This window comes from Rattus norvegicus, chromosome 15 (genome assembly GCF_036323735.1).
Source record: "Rattus norvegicus strain BN/NHsdMcwi chromosome 15, GRCr8, whole genome shotgun sequence".
Classification (NCBI taxonomy): Eukaryota; Metazoa; Chordata; class Mammalia; order Rodentia; family Muridae; genus Rattus; species Rattus norvegicus.
The window spans coordinates 51,965,122-51,983,309 of record NC_086033.1 but is presented as its reverse complement, the minus strand read 5'-3'; the positions used below and the strand labels follow the sequence as shown (position 1 = coordinate 51,983,309).

Below are 18,188 nucleotides of genomic sequence, written 5' to 3'. Positions count from 1 at the left end.
ATATGCAATTCGTGACATTGTGACTCCATGAAAAGAGCTAGAATGGATTTGCAGCTTCACTTTTTGAAAACCCTGATGCTAGTAATAATAGCAATAACTTTCCATAATAATGACTAATAATTTAACACACATACAATTCTCTTCAAATATACAGTCCCATTCCGATACATTTGAAGTTACTACAGTTGATAAACTTACACGAATAGAGTGGAAAGAAGAGCAGGGACTGTGGACTAAGGAGTGGGCAGGGGGAGGGGCGATGGAAACGTCTTGATGGTCACAGTGAGAACTGCTGGTGGGATGAGCTTGGAAAGAGGTTTTGCAGAGATGGGAGCAGGGTCCTAGGAGTGGAGGGTGTGGAAGGGGCACAGGCTCATTAATGAGCCTAGGGCATGGTGTGTTGGGATGTTGTCCAGAGGGACACAGAGAATAGGACAGATGTCATGGAACTGAGAGGCTGGAAAAAAAAGGATTGGGAAGGTAAAACCACTCAGTAGGGCTAGCAAGATGACTTTACACTAAGTGTGTCAACTTGAGTTTGATACTCAGAACCCACATGATGGATCAAGAGAACTGACTCCTGAGAGCTGTCCTCTGACCTCCGTGTGTGTAGAGGTCAAAGGACATATGCACACTAAAGACATGAAAAGCCAATAAACATCCAAACCCAGCACTGACAGCGCTAGTTCAGAAAGTGTCCAGGAACCAGTCCTGTTGACAGTGATATGGACGTTGGGTACTAGTGCCTGACTTGGAATCTGCCTTATTCTATCCTCTGCTCTCAGCATCTAGCTTTTCACTGAAGCTAAGGGGAGGTGTGGCCCTGTCCCTTGTTTAGCAGGAAAGCCCACTAGCTGAGTGTCCAACCACACACACCTCACAGGTCACAACAAACCTGACCCTGGAACCTTGCGGGGACTCTGATGGCACAGAGGACTTGGGGATTTCTCTGGATATTTCCAAGCAAGTACTTTCCCTTATAGGGAAAGCCTCTGCCTTTTAAAAATTCATTGTCTTGGGGGCTGGAGAGATAGCTCAGCAGTTAAGAGATTCACAGGACCTGCATGGGTTGGCTCACAACCACCTGTGATTCTACCTTGAGGGACTTGTGCCTTCGTCTGGCCTCTGCAGGCAGCTTACAAACATGTGATGCATGCATATGTACTGAGACACACACAGATACACATAAACTAAAGTTAGTTTTTATATATTATCTCTCTGTGTAGTCCTGCCTGTCCCAGAACTCAATATGTAGACCAGGCTGACCTCATACTCACAGAGATCCTCCTGCCTCTGCCTCTCCAGTTCTGGGAGTAAAGACATGTGCTACCATGCCCATCTCTAAAGTAAAATCTTTTTTAAAAAGTTCTTGGCCTTGGTTATGGAGCCTTGAGACTTACCGAAGGGCTGTGGGCATTGTCAGGTTGATAATGTGATTCTTTCTGTCTCCAGGGAATACCGTGGGGTCAGAGGCTATCACATGAGCTGGCTGACACTGAAGTTGTGTGGCTGACCCTAGGATTTAGAGGAAATACAGGGCTGATTCAAAGCCAGGCCCTTGGGCTGGGGTTTACATTTTTTTCTGTACAGTCTTCATACTTATGTAATCTCATTCACATGCTTCATAAGGACAGATATGTATGTTAAACCCATTTCCCCAGAGGGACTGTGACCTGACATTAGTTCCCTGTAGACACCATGCTCCTTCTGGGAATCAGAGCCCAATGAGTTTGTATGATTGGTGTCTCAACTTCTGTTCTGGCCTTTCCTTCCCATCTCAGACCCGCCCCCCCCACTCCACACACCCTCACACCATTCTGGGCCCTTCCTGGCCCTGCCCTCTTCCTAAGGACATCACTATTTATATTGACTGTGAGGAAGCAAGACTGGTTATTTAAGTCAGCACAGTAGCCCTCTACTCAGGTGGGGAGTGCAAGGCAGTGGAAGCCCTGAGCCCTTGTGGATGTTTGGTAGTGGGAATAGTGGACAGGTGTTTTTAGTTAGTCTGGTGAGGGCCATGTGGGAACAATGCTGGCCATGGCTGGTGATGGTTAACTTTCCCACCAGCTAGGCAGTGGGCATGTGCCTGACCCCAGGGGCAGGAAGAGTGGGAGCCATGTAACCTTCTCTCCTCACCCCTCATTTCTTCCCCTAGATTATTCTGAACTTCACATCTATGGACCTGTACCGTAGCCGCCTGTGCTGGTATGACTATGTGGAGGTGCGGGATGGCTTCTGGAGAAAGGCGCCCCTCCGAGGTAAAGGGCATTGGCTCCTGAGCTCCCTCAGTCCCCTGGTTCTTTGTTGGAACATGCTGGGACCCAATACTCTAGGTGGGGTGACATCCTGATATGAGACCTACAAGCTCTGATATAGTTTGTCCCAGTAGTCCCAACACTAGCTAGTGCTGTGACAGTGGGCGAGTCCTGTGTGTGACACACTCAGGTCTTAGTGCCAGCTCTGGGGCTACCCTCCAGAGCTGTTCTTTCACTATGAGGATTTGGGAGTCAAAGGAGTATACAAACGTGCCTGGCAGGCTGCTCTTCGCATCCCGTAGTTCCAGGCTCACACCCTCACTGGGCTTTCCTTGATCTATAAGGTCTAATTTTGGGGTGTCCATGATATGGCCTGGCTTTTAACCTGCTATAGACCCTTTTTAACCCTTAACTCACCTTAATAACTATAGGCCTGGAACATTGGCCTGGCACTGTTTGTACATGGCATTTGTCACTAATTGTGTGTGTGTTTGCACGTCTGTGTACATGTGCGTGCATACACACATATGAAGTGAGTGGGATAAAGATCGCTCAAAGCCACGGGACAATGCAAGGCAGAGTAGTGTTGTACTTCTAATTCTGGGGAGGCCAAAGGTAGAAGGATCCTGAGCTAGAGGATAGCCTGGGCTATATAGCAAGGTCCTATCTTAACCACAACACAATCTAAAGCACCATTGGATATAGAGGCAGGTCAGTGGACACAGAATTAGAGCAAAGGGGACATCTGCATCAAGCTTGAGGTGTTGTGCGACATTGTTCATTGTGTTGTCTGTAGCCGGAAGTGATTCGGGCTGCCTACCCCCTCAGCACCTTTGTCCCTCATCTGGGGGAAGCAGCCACATGCTTTCGGTTGATTACTCCCCACTTCTGCTTCTGACATTCTAGTGGACCTGTTAGTCACCCAGAGCGACTGGCATTGAATCTCCTCTGCAATGTGTTAGGTCTCTGAGATTACGATTTCGTTCTCATAACTGACATCCCTAGGCCAGCACCCACCTTCTGTCCCTTGCTTGAAATATGAGAGAACACTCTGTCTTTCAGGAGCACACAAGTCATCCCCAATCAACTCTTGACTGCAAAGAATTTTACAGATGGCCAGCCTCAACCTTTGTGTTGATTCTTAATGAGTTTTACTTGAGCAGAATTGCTTTCTGGCCCTGTCCTCAGATTCTGGAGTTTGGGGTTCCAAAAAGCATTCCCTGAATTTGACCCAGTGTTGGCATGCTCGGAAGAGCAGGCTATGACATTATATGTAGAGAAAACTGTCTATTTGTTGGTATCAGGTATTTGTTGGTATCAGGAATTGCTTTCACACTATTTCTCTCTTGTTGCTTCTTTACATGGAGATCTCATATAGATCAGTAGTGATAGTAGCTTCACTTTAGAAAGGTCAGGAATGCTGGGCAGTGGTGGCAAATGCCTTTAATCCCAGCACTCAGGAGTAAGGCAGGTCTCCATGAGTTCGAGACCAGCCTGGACTACAGACTGAGTTCCAAGACAGCCAGGGCTACACATAGAAACTCTGTCTTGAAAAACCAAAACAAACAAACAAAAAAACAAAAAATAGGTCAATAAAACTTTAATCCAGGACTTTGGAGGCTGAGACCAAAAGTTCAAGGCTAGGGTCTGGACAGTAGCTCATCTGGTAGAGTACCTGCCAAACATGCACAAAGTCATGCTTCAGTTCACTCACTTGGGCCTATAATCTCAGCACTGGGGAGGCTGAGGCCTTGAACTTTTGATTCAAGGCTAGCCTGGCCTAAATAGTGAGACCTCGTTCAATTCCCAGCAACCACATGGTGGCTCACAATCATCTGTGACGGGATCCGATGCCCTCTTCTGGTGAGTCTGGAGACAGCCACAGTGTACTCACATACATAAGATAAATACACAATTAAAAAAAAAAAAAAAAAAAAAAGACAAACAACAAGGGTTTCCAAAACACAAACCCCTCAAAATATCAACGATGAAAAGCAAGTCAGTAAAACACCCATGTTCTGCAGCTCCTGCCCTGTCTCAAGGGGTTTCTGGTTCTTGTGGTGATCATAAGAATAGGCACAGTAGGGGCTGCAGACTGGAGCACCGAGCCTCCCAGAAAGTTGGGGCTTACATGAGGAGACCTGGGACTCAAGCGTCATCTGTCTTCATTGTCTGCAGGCCGGTTCTGTGGGGGGAAACTCCCCGAGCCCATTGTCTCCACCGACAGCCGCCTCTGGGTGGAATTCCGAAGCAGCAGCAATTGGGTTGGAAAGGGCTTCTTTGCTGTCTACGAAGGTACTGAGGGAGAGGAAGGGGGCCCTGGGACATTCCAGAACCACTCCCTCCTGTTGGTTCTCCAGCAGGGTTAGCGGGTGGGAAACGGGGATGGGGTATGCTGGAAGAGTGGGGAAGGGGCACTTAGGCAGGGCCTGGCCTGCTGACCACCATTATCCCGTGCTCCATCTCACTACCACCCCATCCTGGGTTCCCATAGCCATTTGCGGTGGTGACGTGAAAAAGGATAACGGTCACATCCAGTCACCCAATTACCCCGACGATTACCGGCCCAGCAAAGTCTGCATCTGGCGGATCCAGGTGTCTGAGGGTTTCCACGTGGGCCTCACGTTCCAGTCCTTTGAGGTAGCCTGGCACAGACCCTTCGAATCCACCCTACAATGCTTATGTTGGTTTCCAGGACAGTCTGCTTTCCTGAAGGCTCTGGGGATGGGGATCCTGGAAAGCAGAACTCCTTTCCCTGATAGAGCCCCTGCCTCCTAGATCGAGCGTCACGACAGTTGTGCCTACGACTACCTGGAGGTCCGAGATGGGCACAGTGAGAGCAGCAACCTCATTGGGCGATATTGTGGGTATGAGAAGCCTGATGACATCAAAAGCACATCTAGTCGGCTCTGGCTCAAGTTCGTCTCCGATGGGTCCATTAACAAAGCTGGCTTTGCAGTCAACTTTTTCAAAGGTACTTCCTCTCCTGTCCCACATTCTCCTTCTGTGGATGCTCAGTGCCTTGTCTCGTTATTCTTCATTCATTCCATGTGAAGACTCCATGACAGAGATGCAGGTACATGGATACTGTTAAAACACTGTGGATAAATACTACCAAAGGTCAAAGTTCATCCCCGTGAGGAGTGGGACTTGTGGAGGGAATGATCAAGACAGAGGGAGGATGTTTTTAAACTTATGTGGTCTAGGACACACTATTTCCCCAAGCCACAATTCTTCACCTATACAGTGGGTATAACAGCTGCCCCATACTTGGTGTCATGAAGTGAATAAAGGAGAAACGAGAGGGTGGTACTTTGGCGGGACTAGTACATAGGAGGTGTTGGTAGCTGCCAGTTAGCCTGAAAGCTCAGAAGAAGGTTCTGTAGAATTTCCTTGTGGGTTCTCAGCAGCCACGGGAATATGGGAATACAGGAATAAGGGCTAAACAGGCAAGTGAGGCTTTTAGTTCACTCCTCCCTGCAACATGGGGAGAGAGGTCATAGGAACCCTGAACCTCTGGGCTTGAACCTCAAGCTCAGTGCAGGAGGAAGGAGCAAAGTCCAGCCTGTGGTTGGTGACACCCCTTTCTTTCTTTCTCACAGAGGTAGATGAGTGTTCAAGGCCCAACCGCGGGGGCTGTGAGCAGCGGTGCCTAAACACCCTGGGCAGCTACAAGTGCAGCTGTGACCCCGGCTATGAGCTGGCCCCAGACAAGCGTCGGTGTGAAGGTGAGTGTCCCACTATCCCAGGACTATTGGGCTCTTTCCTGTGTCCTCAGTCAATCATATCGGGACAGGCTGGAAAAGTTCTCTAGTGCCATTCCCAGTCACGAAGGAGAAAGGTGTCCTATATGTCAGCCCCCAGAACATTGTCAGAGTGTGATACACACTGGCATTAGGGGCATTTACTCTGACTCCTTTGTTAATACTGATCTTAATCTGGTGATTGATGTCACCATCTTCCAAAGGGTCATGATCCACCGTTCAGATGCCACTGTTTGCAGAGAGTCTAAGCCTGTATGCTATGCTAGTGTATGCTTCAGGATAGCAGTTCCAGATCAGGCTGGTCTTACTGCCTTTGACCAATGCCTCTGGCTGCCTCCCAGGACTGCCCATTTATACATTCACCAGGCCCCTCTGTGTCCCCTCCCAGCAGATTCCTGGCCCATCTTCCAGAAGAGGTAGTAGAAATGACCATGTATGCAGCCCCTTTTGATCTTAGAATCTGGGCTCCCAGGCCTCCGACTTGTGGGCCCATAGACTCCCATCTCCCCCTGACTGCTGCTCAGCCTCACGTCCCTTTCTGGTGGATGATGCTACCTCGCTTGTCCCTCCAGCTGCCTGCGGTGGATTCCTCACCAAGCTCAATGGCTCCATCACCAGCCCCGGTTGGCCCAAAGAGTACCCTCCCAACAAAAACTGCATCTGGCAGTTGGTGGCCCCCACCCAGTACCGTATCTCCCTGCAATTTGACTTCTTCGAGACTGAGGGCAATGATGTAAGTGCCTCTGAAGCCAAGGTGGGTAGGAAGGTGTGGGGTGTAGGAGCTTGGCTCAGTGCCTGCCTTCCACCATTGGGAGAATTAGATACTAGGCTCGGAGAACAGAGACTTTCCAGTACATGGAAGCTTGGAGGGTGTGCAGGGCCATGAAGGAGCTTCTGCAGATGAGGATGGGCATTGGTTGGAAGCCTGTGGAATGAGGAAGGGCTTGGGGCCAGCTGCCCTGGGGCTCTGTGATGCAGTTTTGTTGGGAGAACAGACGCTGAGCCTGACAGTTTCCCAGTGAGTGAGTAGTCATGAGAGAGGCTTCCTGGAGGCAGCATCCAGAGCTGGGCTCTCTGGCAGGTGTGCAAGTATGATTTCGTGGAGGTGCGCAGCGGACTCACAGCCGACTCTAAACTACATGGCAAGTTCTGTGGCTCCGAGAAACCAGAGGTCATCACTTCCCAGTACAACAACATGCGTGTGGAGTTCAAGTCTGACAATACTGTGTCCAAAAAGGGCTTCAAGGCCCACTTCTTCTCAGGTAACCCTGGGTCCCTTGCTCTAGCCCTGCCTCCGACAGATGGAGCCCTCTTGCCTTCCCTGGTCTCCTAAGCCCCCTATCTCCCCAACTTATTATCCTCCATCAGTACAGCCCCTGGGGCACCTGAATATCTTTATTGGGAAGCCCTGAAAACCTTAGTTATGCTGGGCCTAGGGAGGGGCAGAGCATTTAAGGGCAGAAATGAGGAGGCTGGCAAGCCAAGGCCTGAAAGGGGAGGCCCTAGGACAGGGGTTCAGTTGCCTGAGAACACGGAATGGAGTAGAAGGAGGTGTCGTGGACTGTGTGGGGTAGTCCATCTTGCAGCAGCTGCAATTCTAATCAGGCCCCGCCCACCCAGCCCACTGGGTTCATGCCAGGCCTTCCCACAAGAGAAGTCCTCTCTGCCCTTTAGTAACAAAACTACCCGTTCCCCTGCCCGTGGAAGGCCTGGCTTCATCCACCCTTAAGCTTTATTTGGCCCTTTTGCAGCCCCTCTCTGTGTGGTCCAAACCCAGCCGTCCCAAGCTGGACCTCTGGGGTCCTGGGAGACCTCTCCCCTGTTCTAGGAATCCCTAAGTCTTTGGCCCTCAGGTCAGTGTGAGGAAAGGAGCAAAAGGGCCCAGACCCAGCAGTGAATGGTAGGAACACTCTACGGTGGGGTGTGGACAGAACAGGAAGCCAGTGGGCAGGCTGGAGGAGCAGGTGGCTTGTGGAAGGGTGGGTTAGGGACCTTCAGCCTGACTTTTCCTGGTGGGGTGGACATAGGGTGGGCAGGCCCAGGAAGCCCATGACTTCATCCACGCTGCCTCCCTTCTCCCCTCCTTACCCAGGGTCCCGCATCCTTCAGCCCCCTATGTGGCTGCCCTGCACCCTTGCCTGTCCCACCTGGATGCCATGCACCTGTCCCCGTGCACTGGTTCCCTGCTTGGCACTGCCAGCTCTCCTGCTCTGCTTAACATGCTCTGTTGAGCTATTGCCCCCAGTCCCCTGCCCCATTGCTTGCTGAGACCTTCTCCATGTAACACCAAGCCTGCCCATCCTTTCCTAGGCCCACTTAGACAAAAAAAAAAATGCTTTCCAGAGGGCTGAGGGCATAGAATATCTGCCAGGCTGGGCTTCTCATAGAAACCATTACCTGCTTACTCTTGTCTGTCTCTGCCCTTCTGCTACTCCAGTCTTGGAGAGGATGTGGGGGTACCCATGTTTGTTTGGAGTCACTGCCCTGTCTCCCCACCCTTTACATAGCACTCAACACTGTACGAGATATGTACACGCATGTACACGTGCTCACACCATATGTATACACACATGCATGCATATATATGCATTGCCCCTTGCACAAGAAACCTGCAGAGGACCCTCATCAATGGGCATCAGAGTTCAGCCTCAGGGCCTGGGGCATGTGACTCTGACCCCCAGGAGGGGGCTGTGTGGACTTTTGGGACACCCATCGAGGAGACCCTAAGACAAGAAGGAGAAGCAGAGCCTGAAGACCTTCAGTCTGACCCCAGCACCTCCGGGGCATTTGGGCACTGTAGGGTGAGTGCCATCTCCTTGTTGGGGTCTGTGCCACCTCCCTTGCCCTGATCCCCTGCAATGTCTTCTTCAGTCACAGAATGGACCGTCCACATTTCCGGGTGTGCCAGAGTCCCCTCCTAGATGTGCAGGCAGCCATTCACAGAACTGACATCCCCACACATTACTTCAGTCTTTCACGTACCCATCCACTCATTGGCTTAACAGTTTTCTTTTACCCCACCTGTGTCCCAAGCACTGGACTAGGTATTTGGGGAGCATATATGAAGAAGGCATGAGGGTCCAAATATGCTTGGGAAGCCATGGCTTACTTTGTGAGCTGAGCTCCCTGGACTTCTATCAGAGTCCCAGGAGAGGCACCCCACACACCTCAGGGTATGTCTCACAGACAGGCATAATGTTAACTCCCATGGTCAGGCTCTGATAGCCAGAGAAAGAAGTTTTGGGAAGGGAATTGACAACTCTACCTCTTAGACACACGCTCCTGTGGACTCTTGATGGGTCTAGCCCACCTGAGCATGAGAAATAGGGCCTTCTAGGAGTCAGTGCTGCAGTCCCCAGGCTCCAGTCCTTAGGCTAGATTAGGAACAGTGTCCACTTCCCACAAACCTGCGTGGACAGTGGAATGCCTGCAGCCGTCTTTCCACTTTGTGGCTCATCTCTGGAATTCTGGGTGTAATTGGGATCTACACACTTGTCCTGAGTGCCTGCTTCTGTGCCAGGCAATGGACTTAGAACAATGGTGTGGCACACAAGCCTGTAACTGTGTGCTTGTGTATGTGCTTGTGTGTGTGTGTGTGTGTGTGTGTGTGTGTGATGCCTGACCTGTGTACATGTCTATCGGTGTTTCAACGTTTGTACAACAGTTCTTTTATGCACAGGGCTGTGTTTATGGTTGTGTTCCTGGGTGTGTATGTCTGTGTCTCACAAACTCTGTAGGCAGCTGTCTGAAGGAGGGTGAGCAGAGCTTTTACATAGCCCTTCCCACCACTCCCCTCTCCCAGCGACTCTGAGCTTCTCTTCCCCCATGTGCACTCCTCGGAAGTGTGCCATCCCTCCAGCCCTTCTCCTTGCCACAGGCTCAGTCTTGTTCCTTGTTGCTGTGCCTCCTGCTAACCCAGCTGTAGTGACATGGCCGTCCTGCATGTGGGTCTGCCTGCCCCTCCGCCCCACTCTTCTCTGTCCACCTGTCTGGAGACCCTGGGTCTAGTTTTTATTGATTGCCCTCCCTGGTTCCTGCCCTCCCTCCACCCCCTTCATCCCCTCCACCCCCACTCCTTTGTCCCTTTTCTCCTTCTCTCTCTCTCATTTCAGAAAAGAGGCCAGCTCTGCAGCCCCCTCGGGGACGCCCCCATCAGCTCAAATTCCGAGTGCAGAAAAGAAACCGGACCCCCCAATGAGGCCTGCCAGGCCCCCAGACCCTTCATTACTCAGGAAGCTCACCTCGGACGGAGTGGGCTGGGGGCTTTGGAGCCCCACCTACTCCCTGCCTCCACTCTGCCATTCCGGCCGCCTCCTTAGGCTGGACAGAACTGGTGCTCTCCTCTCCCCCCGCCCCCTCCCATTTTGATGGTGTCTGTGACATTTCCTGTTGTGAAGTAAAAGAGGGACCCCTGCGTCCTGCTCCTTTCTCTTGCAGTCTGCTTGTCCCTGTGTCTGTTTTTCCACTTGTCCGTCTGTCCAGTAAGCAGGTAATGGTAGAGGTCCCCATGCTGGTCAGCTCCAGACCCCAGCCCTCCCTCCACCCACTTCTGCCCACCTCTAACTTCTCTGCCCAGAAAGGAGGCCCACCCAGTTGGCCCCACTGGTGCAGTGACCAGAGCGCCATCATCACCCTGACCTTCCACTCTGTACCCAGTCCCCCTGCGAGAGCACTCCCTCCCACAGGAGGAATCCCCGCCAGGCCTCCCATGTCCCCTGGGGTGAGCAGACCTCAGCCCACATAGACCCATTGCTCTTGTTTGTGTCTACAGACAAGGATGAATGTTCCAAGGACAATGGTGGCTGCCAGCAAGACTGCGTGAACACATTTGGCAGCTACGAGTGTCAGTGTCGCAGCGGCTTTGTCCTTCACGACAACAAACATGACTGTAAGGAAGGTAAGACCTGCATAGAGGGCGAGGAGGATGGAGAGGGTGACCACAGCTGGCCAGGCGCCTCACAGTGTCCAGAGATGACCCCCATGCAGATGTCTCCATCCGGAGCGAAGGAACCTGGTACCTCCTGTGTGGCGCTCCGACCACCCTTCACTGTGGTACCCAGGTCACATGCACAGGTGCTCTCCCCTTGTCCACATCAGGAGAAGAGTCCACAGGTGCTGAAGGTCCTTTTCTATGCTCTTAAAGCCTGAGTCTAGGCTGGGTGTGGAGCAAGCCTTTAATCCTAGCACTCGGGTAGATGGATCTCTGTAAGTTCGAGGCCAACCTGGTCTACAGAGTCAGTCCCAGGATACCTAGGGCTATACAGAGAAACCCTATCTTGAAATCCTCTCCCGCCAAACAAAAAACAAAAAGCAAAACAAAAATCCCTGAATCCAAGATTTTCTGTTTGTTATGGTCATAATTTAGCAGCTGAGAATACTGATTCTGAAGCTAGGTGGCCTGGCCTGGATCTGTCACTTGGGTAATGTGTGCCCTCGAGTGGCCGGCTTATTCACCGTGTAGCTGTGGAAGATGGAGGTAGGTCAGAAGTTTTGGAGCAGTTCCAGTCACACAGCTAAGTGTATGGCCGTCGCGCTGGGACTCCAAGCAGGGCTGCCACTCTCAGTCCTGAATATACATGATAGGCACTCAACCTGGCTATTCAAATCCAGAATGTCCTAAAAATCTGAAGCTGTTTGAACTGTCTGTATCATGATGCTGCAAGTAGGAAATTCTACCCCTGACCTTATGTGATTGGTTGTAATCAAATCACAGGCGCACTAAAAATACTATGGAAAATACCTTCAGGGACTGGCAAGATGGCTCAGCCTGAGTTCATCCCTACAAACCTGCATAAATGTGGAAGCCAACTCTACAGAGCTGTCCTCTGGCTTCCACATGATGATGATGATGATGATGATGATGATTTTTTTTTTAAGGATTCTTTTATTTTTAATTAGGGGAGGGGGCATGTGTGTGCACATGAGTGCAGTTACCAGTGGAGGCCAGAAGAGGGCATTGGATTCTCCTGAGGCTGGGACCGTGATGTGGGTCCTGGGAGCTGAACTTTGACCCTCTGAAAGAGCAGTATGTGTTCTAAACCACTGAGCCATCTCTTCAGCCCCAAGTTTTACAATTTAAGAAATGGTCTTTGGGCCATGTTTGTAGGGTATATATGAAGCGTGATTGAATTTAGTTGCGGTTGAGTTCCATCCTTATAGCTGATTACCTACTCTTCTCTCGTACAAACGCTCCTGGTCCCAAGCATTTTGTGTAAGGTATACTCAGACTGTTAAAAGGCATCTACCCTCACAACACACAAAGCACCCAGTGCCTCTTCGGACAGGATACAACAGTGTTCTGACTCCTAAATTCTGTGCCCTGTACCGGCTTGAGCAAGTGCAATCCCAACAGCCTAACACTGCCTCTACCACTGAACGTGTGGCTTGAGGGTGAGTCATTTAACCCCTTGGAGCTTGTTCCTTCATTCATTGCACGATAAACAGTAAGACCCTGCCCTTCCAAGGGCGGAACTGTATTGCTATCATTATTCTGCTCAGAGATAGTCCCTAACAAATGGCTCTTAGCTGTCATTGAGTGAACAGCCCAGGTGAAAATAAAGATGCTTCTGAGCAGAGTTCAGAGGACGGAAGCACCCCCTGGAGAAGCTGTGTGACGTTGAGAGCTTCCACCGGGCGCCGAGGGTGCCTGGGTACTGAACTTCTGACTCCCTGAGCACCTGCTGCCCTCAGCTAGCTGAACCCAGTCCTCTGCTTTTCCAAACCACATTCTCCAACAGTTTAGATAGAAAGGGATGGAGCTTGCTCCTCAGTTCACCTTCTGGCACACCTAGAAACACTCCCAATTCCTCCCTTGGAGGTGGGCTAATGCCAGATCAGGCCTCATGCTTGGCTCCCATGGAGAAATTGATTCTGCTGAAGGTTCTTTTGGGGAATGTGCGCAGAAATGGCACCCAGCCTGAGAAGAGATATAAGCATATATGGGAAGCAGAGCAGGAATGCTGGCGTGGAGGTAGGGTGGGCAGAGGGGCCACCAGAAGCTGCAGGTGAGTGATGGGGACAGCTCCCACACAACAACAAAGAGGCAGGTTCTACACACACACACACACACACACACACACACAGAGAGAGAGAGAGAGAAAGAGAGAGAGAGAGAGAGAGAGAAAGAGAAAGAGAAAGAGAAAGAGAGAGAGTGTGTGTTGAGGACTCAAGAGTTAGATGAACCTTGACCCTGGCTGGTCTCAGTGTGTAGCCTGTGTCTACCTGTCTCTTTTCCCTTGACAGCTCCACCACGCAGTAACTGGTTGCCTTCTGTATTAGCAACCTTTTATCACCCAAAAAACTATCTGAAGAAAACAACGTAAAGAGGGGAACTTGTATCTTGGTTCGGGAAGGGTTTGGTCCATAGTTCTTAGGTTCCATCACTTTGGACTTCAGGCAAAGCCAAAATCATGGCAGGTAGTTCATGCTGGAGCAAGGAGCAAAGCTGCTTAACTTATGGTGACCCAGAAGGGTGTGGGGGAGCAGAGAGACAGAAAGAGGCAGCAGTGACCAGGACCAAGGTATGGACCATTCAAGAACACATCCTTAGAGGGGCATTCTTCCTCCAGGCCTTCTACATGACTTCTGTATAACTCAACAGTCTGTTCAGTTATAAACCCTCCAGTGGAGTAAGCCGTTGATGAGATCAGATACCTCATGATCCAGTGACAGTACAAGAGGCATATTGCTGCCCTGGGGACAAAAATCTTTATCTCTTGAGTGTATAGGGGACATTTTAGATCTAAATCACACACTGGTCTTTTGCTTTGTTTTGGGATGGGGTCTCACACCATAGTCTAGGCTAGCCTTCACCTGACTTTGCAGCCAGCAGTAGCATCAGCTTTTTTTTTTTTTTTTCCGGAGCTGGGGACCGAACCCAGGGCCTTGCGCTTCCTAGGCAAGCGCTCTAACACTGAGCTAAATCCCCAACCAGCATCAGCTTTTAAATGTGCATTTGGGAGGCCATGTTTTGTGTGAAATTCGAGTTGCTATAAATAGAGGAGGTGTAGGTGATGATGGTGTGGTGGTGACCAGATACCTGGGAGACCAGCTGGGAAAAAGGAGCAAGAGACATGGGAGACTGACTTCAGGAGCTCACGGGCTCCAGAACTGGGAGAAGGTGGTCCTCTTTGTGTGTTTCCTGGCTACTGGCAGCAATGAACCCCAGCTTCCAAAAGGGCGGTCCATTTCCACAGGGAGGCATTACATTTTCTCAGAGGCACCAGGAAGGAGAGTCAAGAAGAGCTCCTATCTGAGGGCCTCGTTTCTTCAAGCATCAGGAGGGTGACTGGTCTGCTGCTGGGAGGGACAGTAGATTGAGCGGGTTGGAGGACTGGGACAGTTGCTGGTAGATGGGTTTGGTAAGGGACAAATGTAATGAGGATCTAATGATCTGGAGGCCCTGGAGAGGCAGGACGCCACAAATGTTCTTTCTATCTTTCTAGTTGTTTATTTATTTTGTATGTGTATGTGTATGTGTTCGTGTGTGTGTGTGTGTGTGTGTGTGTGTGTGTGTGTGTGTGTGTGTGTAGGATTTGCATGTGAATGACACAGGTTGACATTAGGAGTCTCCCTCAATTACTCTTCACTATATTTTTTGAGATAGAGTCTTTCACTGAGCCTGGGGCCCAGTGATTTGGCTGGACTCGATAGCTCCAGGGATCCTCCCGTCCCTGCCTCACTGGTGCTGAGATTTTAGTTGTGTGGTATCACATCTGGCTTTTATGTGTGTGCTGGGGGTTGACCTCTGGCATTCGTTTTTGTCTGGTGAGCACTTGTTTGTTTGTTTTTAGCTTTCTGAGACAGAGTTTCTCTGTGTGGCTGTGGCTGTCCTGGAATTCTCTCTGTAAACTGGGCTTGGCCTTGAACTCAGAGATCCACTTGCTTCTGCCTCCCGAGTGCTGGAATCAAAGGTGTGTGCCACCAATGCCTGGCTCATAAGCACTTTTTTGACTTTTCCATCTCTCTAGAATCCTCCTCTTGTTTATTTGTGCATTTGCTTTGATTGGAGATTGAACTTAGGGCCTTACACATCTTGGGCGAGTGTTCTGCCTCTGAGCTCCATTCTCCTTTTGTTCTTTATTTTGAAGGAAAGTCTTGCTGAATTGCCTGATCTGGTCTTTAACTTACTCTACAGCTGAACCTGTGGTCCTTCTGCCTTGGCCTCCCTTGTAGCCGGAATTATGGCACATGTCACCAGGTCCAGCTGAATGGGGTTTCTAGTCTGTCAGCATTCTGGTGACCAGCCATGTCATCTGGCTGCTGAGGACAGCCAACTGGTCTATACTATGGTGGAAGACAGACTTCTAGGTGATGGGTCCATGACCTGAATTCAAGCGACCTCCATCTGAAAACACAGTTAGTCCCCCAATCATCTGTATTAATGTTGCACAGATTTTTTTTTCTTGTCATTATTCCTCAAACAGTGCTGTGTGTTGCTGGATGTGGTGGTACACATCTGTAACCTCAGGGCTCAGGAGCCAAAGGGATTATGAATTCAAGCCTTATGTGGGCTATGTAGAAAGACCCTATCTAAACAAACAAATGAAAAAAATCCATTTACATTATGTTAAATATGATCTAAGGACCTCCAACATTTAAAGTGCACAGGGTGGGTGGCGGATGTAGCTCGAAGTTCTTCCCCAGCATGTACAGTGCCCTGGGTTTGCTTACCAGAGCCATATAGACTGGCCACGAGAGCCACATGCTGATAATCCCAGCAGGTAGGGGATGGAGGCAGGGGCTTAGATGTTCAAGAACATTTGAAGCTATGTGAGACCTGTGGGGTCGGGAGAGGGAGGACGAGAGAGAGGGAGGGAAAGAGAAAGCAATTATAGTAAGGTAAGCGTGGGGGTCTCTGCAACTATTACACCATTTTATAGAGACTTGAGCATTATGAATTTTGATAGTTGGGAGAAGTTCTAGATCAAATCCCTTGTGGATACTTAGGGACCTCTAAGCATTGGGAAAAAATGCAAGAGGGTAATACATGCTGGGAAAACCCAGAGTGAGGTTGTAAGGGGAAACGAGAACCTGAAGAACTGAGGAGAGGCCATGATTGGTGGTGGCACTTGCCTGTTGCTGTCACCTGTGATGGAAATGAGAGTGGAGTTTGGGGATGACTGAGTCAGGTGTCAAAGTTAATGGTGACTATGGAGGCCTCTGGGGCCCAAAAGATGACAACCTATAAACGTTCCCAGGTTGCTGAGGTGAGGGAGAGTGTGACAGCTGGACAGAAGTGGTATGGCCAGGTGATCACAGAAGGTGGACCTCTCTGCTGCCCTTAGGGGTCTCAACCAAGGGTTCATTAGAAACCAAGTCATTAAATTCTCTCCTAGAATGAGTAAATGAATGATGAAGAAATGGTGTGTGTCTTTGGTCCATTTTGTGAATGGAGGACCAGAGGCAGAGCCTCGGAGTGAGCAGGAGGGGCGCCCCTTCTTCATGGGAGGCACTAGGGTGGGAGGTCCTTGGTCATCCCCTTCTGTCACTCATTTCCTATAGCCGGCTGTGAGCACAAAGTGACATCCACCAGTGGCACCATCACCAGCCCCAACTGGCCTGACAAGTACCCCAGCAAGAAGGAGTGTACGTGGGCTATCTCCAGCACCCCTGGGCACCGGGTGAAGCTGGTAAGATACCACTTGGCATCCTGTATGGACACCCTGATCCCCCAGGTCATGTGACCATTTGATTCTGCCATCTATAAAGACTTGTGTGAGTCCAAGGTATTGACTATACAGAGGGGCCTGGCTAAGCCTCCGGATCTACCCATTCATATGCAAATGACTCTTCGTGAACAGGAGCCCTATTTCTGAATATATTTTGGGGATGTCTCTGACACTGCCCATTCCTGAGTCCTCCCTCATGGTCATCCCACAGCCCTGATTTCGACCCTGGTTGTGTATGAGCTAGAGACCAGAGATTCAGAGATCTCAGGGCTCCTTGCCCCCAGCTGCCCTAGCCACACTTCTAAACCTGGCTCCTTTCTTGTATCCTCCAGACTTTTGTGGAGATGGATATTGAGTCTCAGCCTGAATGCGCTTATGACCACCTGGAGGTGTTTGATGGGCGTGATGCCAAGGCGCCAGTCCTTGGCCGATTCTGTGGCAGTAAGAAGCCTGAGCCAGTCCTGGCTACCGGCAACCGCATGTTCTTGCGCTTCTACTCAGACAACTCAGTACAGAGGAAAGGTTTCCAGGCCTCCCACTCCACAGGTGAGGCTGGCCTTGGGCTAGGTGACTCCTGCACTGATGTTTGCTCTGGGCACAATGCTGACTCTGTTTGCCAACCCTGGCCTTTGAGGGTTCATAGAGCAGAGCCCTGTAGCCCCAGGGCCAATATTGTGTTCTGAGGACCAGATCATCAGAGTGAACACTAAGGGGCAGGGAAGAAGTCATAGGGATCATGAAGGTCAGAAAACAGGGTGGTGGGACAGCAATCAGAGGAAGCATCGTTAAGGAACCTAGGAACAAGGAGAGCACAGTCTAAGTACAGGTCAGAAAATGAGGCTAAGAGGAGAAGATTCCAGTCCGCAAGGAGCTTGCTCTGCATTTGTTTATTTGACCAAGTTCCCCGCCTGCCCCAGGAACTCAGTCCAGAGGAGAGATAAGCTGGGTGCTAATGATTACAGTATAAGGCAAATCATGACTAGGTAAAAAGAAACAGGAAAAAACTGGCTTGAGGGAGCTGGAAGAGTTGTTCCATGTGGTGGGGGAAGGGTGCAAAGTTCAAGCGGGGCTCAGGGTACACACGGGTGGACAGAAAGTTACCTGACTAAAGCAGGGAGTGTGGGGATGGCAGTGGGAACCACATAGTTGTAGTTGCAGAGAGAAGCTAGAGACCAGTCCCCGGAGGCCAGCAGACAGGCCAAGGATATCAGTACTGGGTTTCGTTGTCGACTGGTGGGTCCCAGGCATCCCAGAACTGGTAGGTCCACACACCCCCACCCTTTCCTTTGCTGCCATCAAGGCTCCCTTCCTGCCTCGCCCACAGAAATGGACCCTAGGGTGTAAGAGGAAGTCCAGGGGCACGCAGAGGAGAGTGTTTGCTGTGTTCATGCCCTGCTTACCATCTGCCGTGCCCAGCACAGGTTCACAAACCAGAGGCTGGAACTCCACCTGGCTTGTAAACCTGTGTTTGATTTACCCGAAAGTAGTGGGATTTGTTT

The 18,188-nt window shown here is 50.5% G+C and overlaps 1 protein-coding gene across 6 annotated transcripts in view; it reads left to right on the top strand.

The window, feature by feature from the left end:
• Bmp1 (bone morphogenetic protein 1) overlaps positions 1-18,188 on the top strand; it is a 44,288-nt gene that overhangs the window by 22,288 nt on the left and 3,812 nt on the right. For 4 of the 6 annotated variants that reach the window (NM_031323.1, XM_039093690.2, XM_006252285.3 and 1 more), the window contains 10 exons: positions 2,156-2,258; positions 4,434-4,550; positions 4,750-4,895; positions 5,034-5,229; positions 5,858-5,983; positions 6,592-6,752; positions 7,101-7,281; positions 10,791-10,916; positions 16,523-16,650; positions 17,022-17,235. In NM_031323.1, coding sequence (NP_112613.1) covers positions 2,156-2,258; positions 4,434-4,550; positions 4,750-4,895; positions 5,034-5,229; positions 5,858-5,983; positions 6,592-6,752; positions 7,101-7,281; positions 10,791-10,916; positions 16,523-16,650; positions 17,022-17,235 — 1,498 coding nt within the window. Of the gene's footprint in view, positions 1-2,155; positions 2,259-4,433; positions 4,551-4,749; positions 4,896-5,033; positions 5,230-5,857; positions 5,984-6,591; positions 6,753-7,100; positions 7,282-8,700; positions 8,821-10,131; positions 10,456-10,790; positions 10,917-16,522; positions 16,651-17,021; positions 17,236-18,188 lie in introns of those variants that run through there. The other 2 variants (XM_063274694.1, XM_063274695.1) reach the window with 2 other exon arrangements.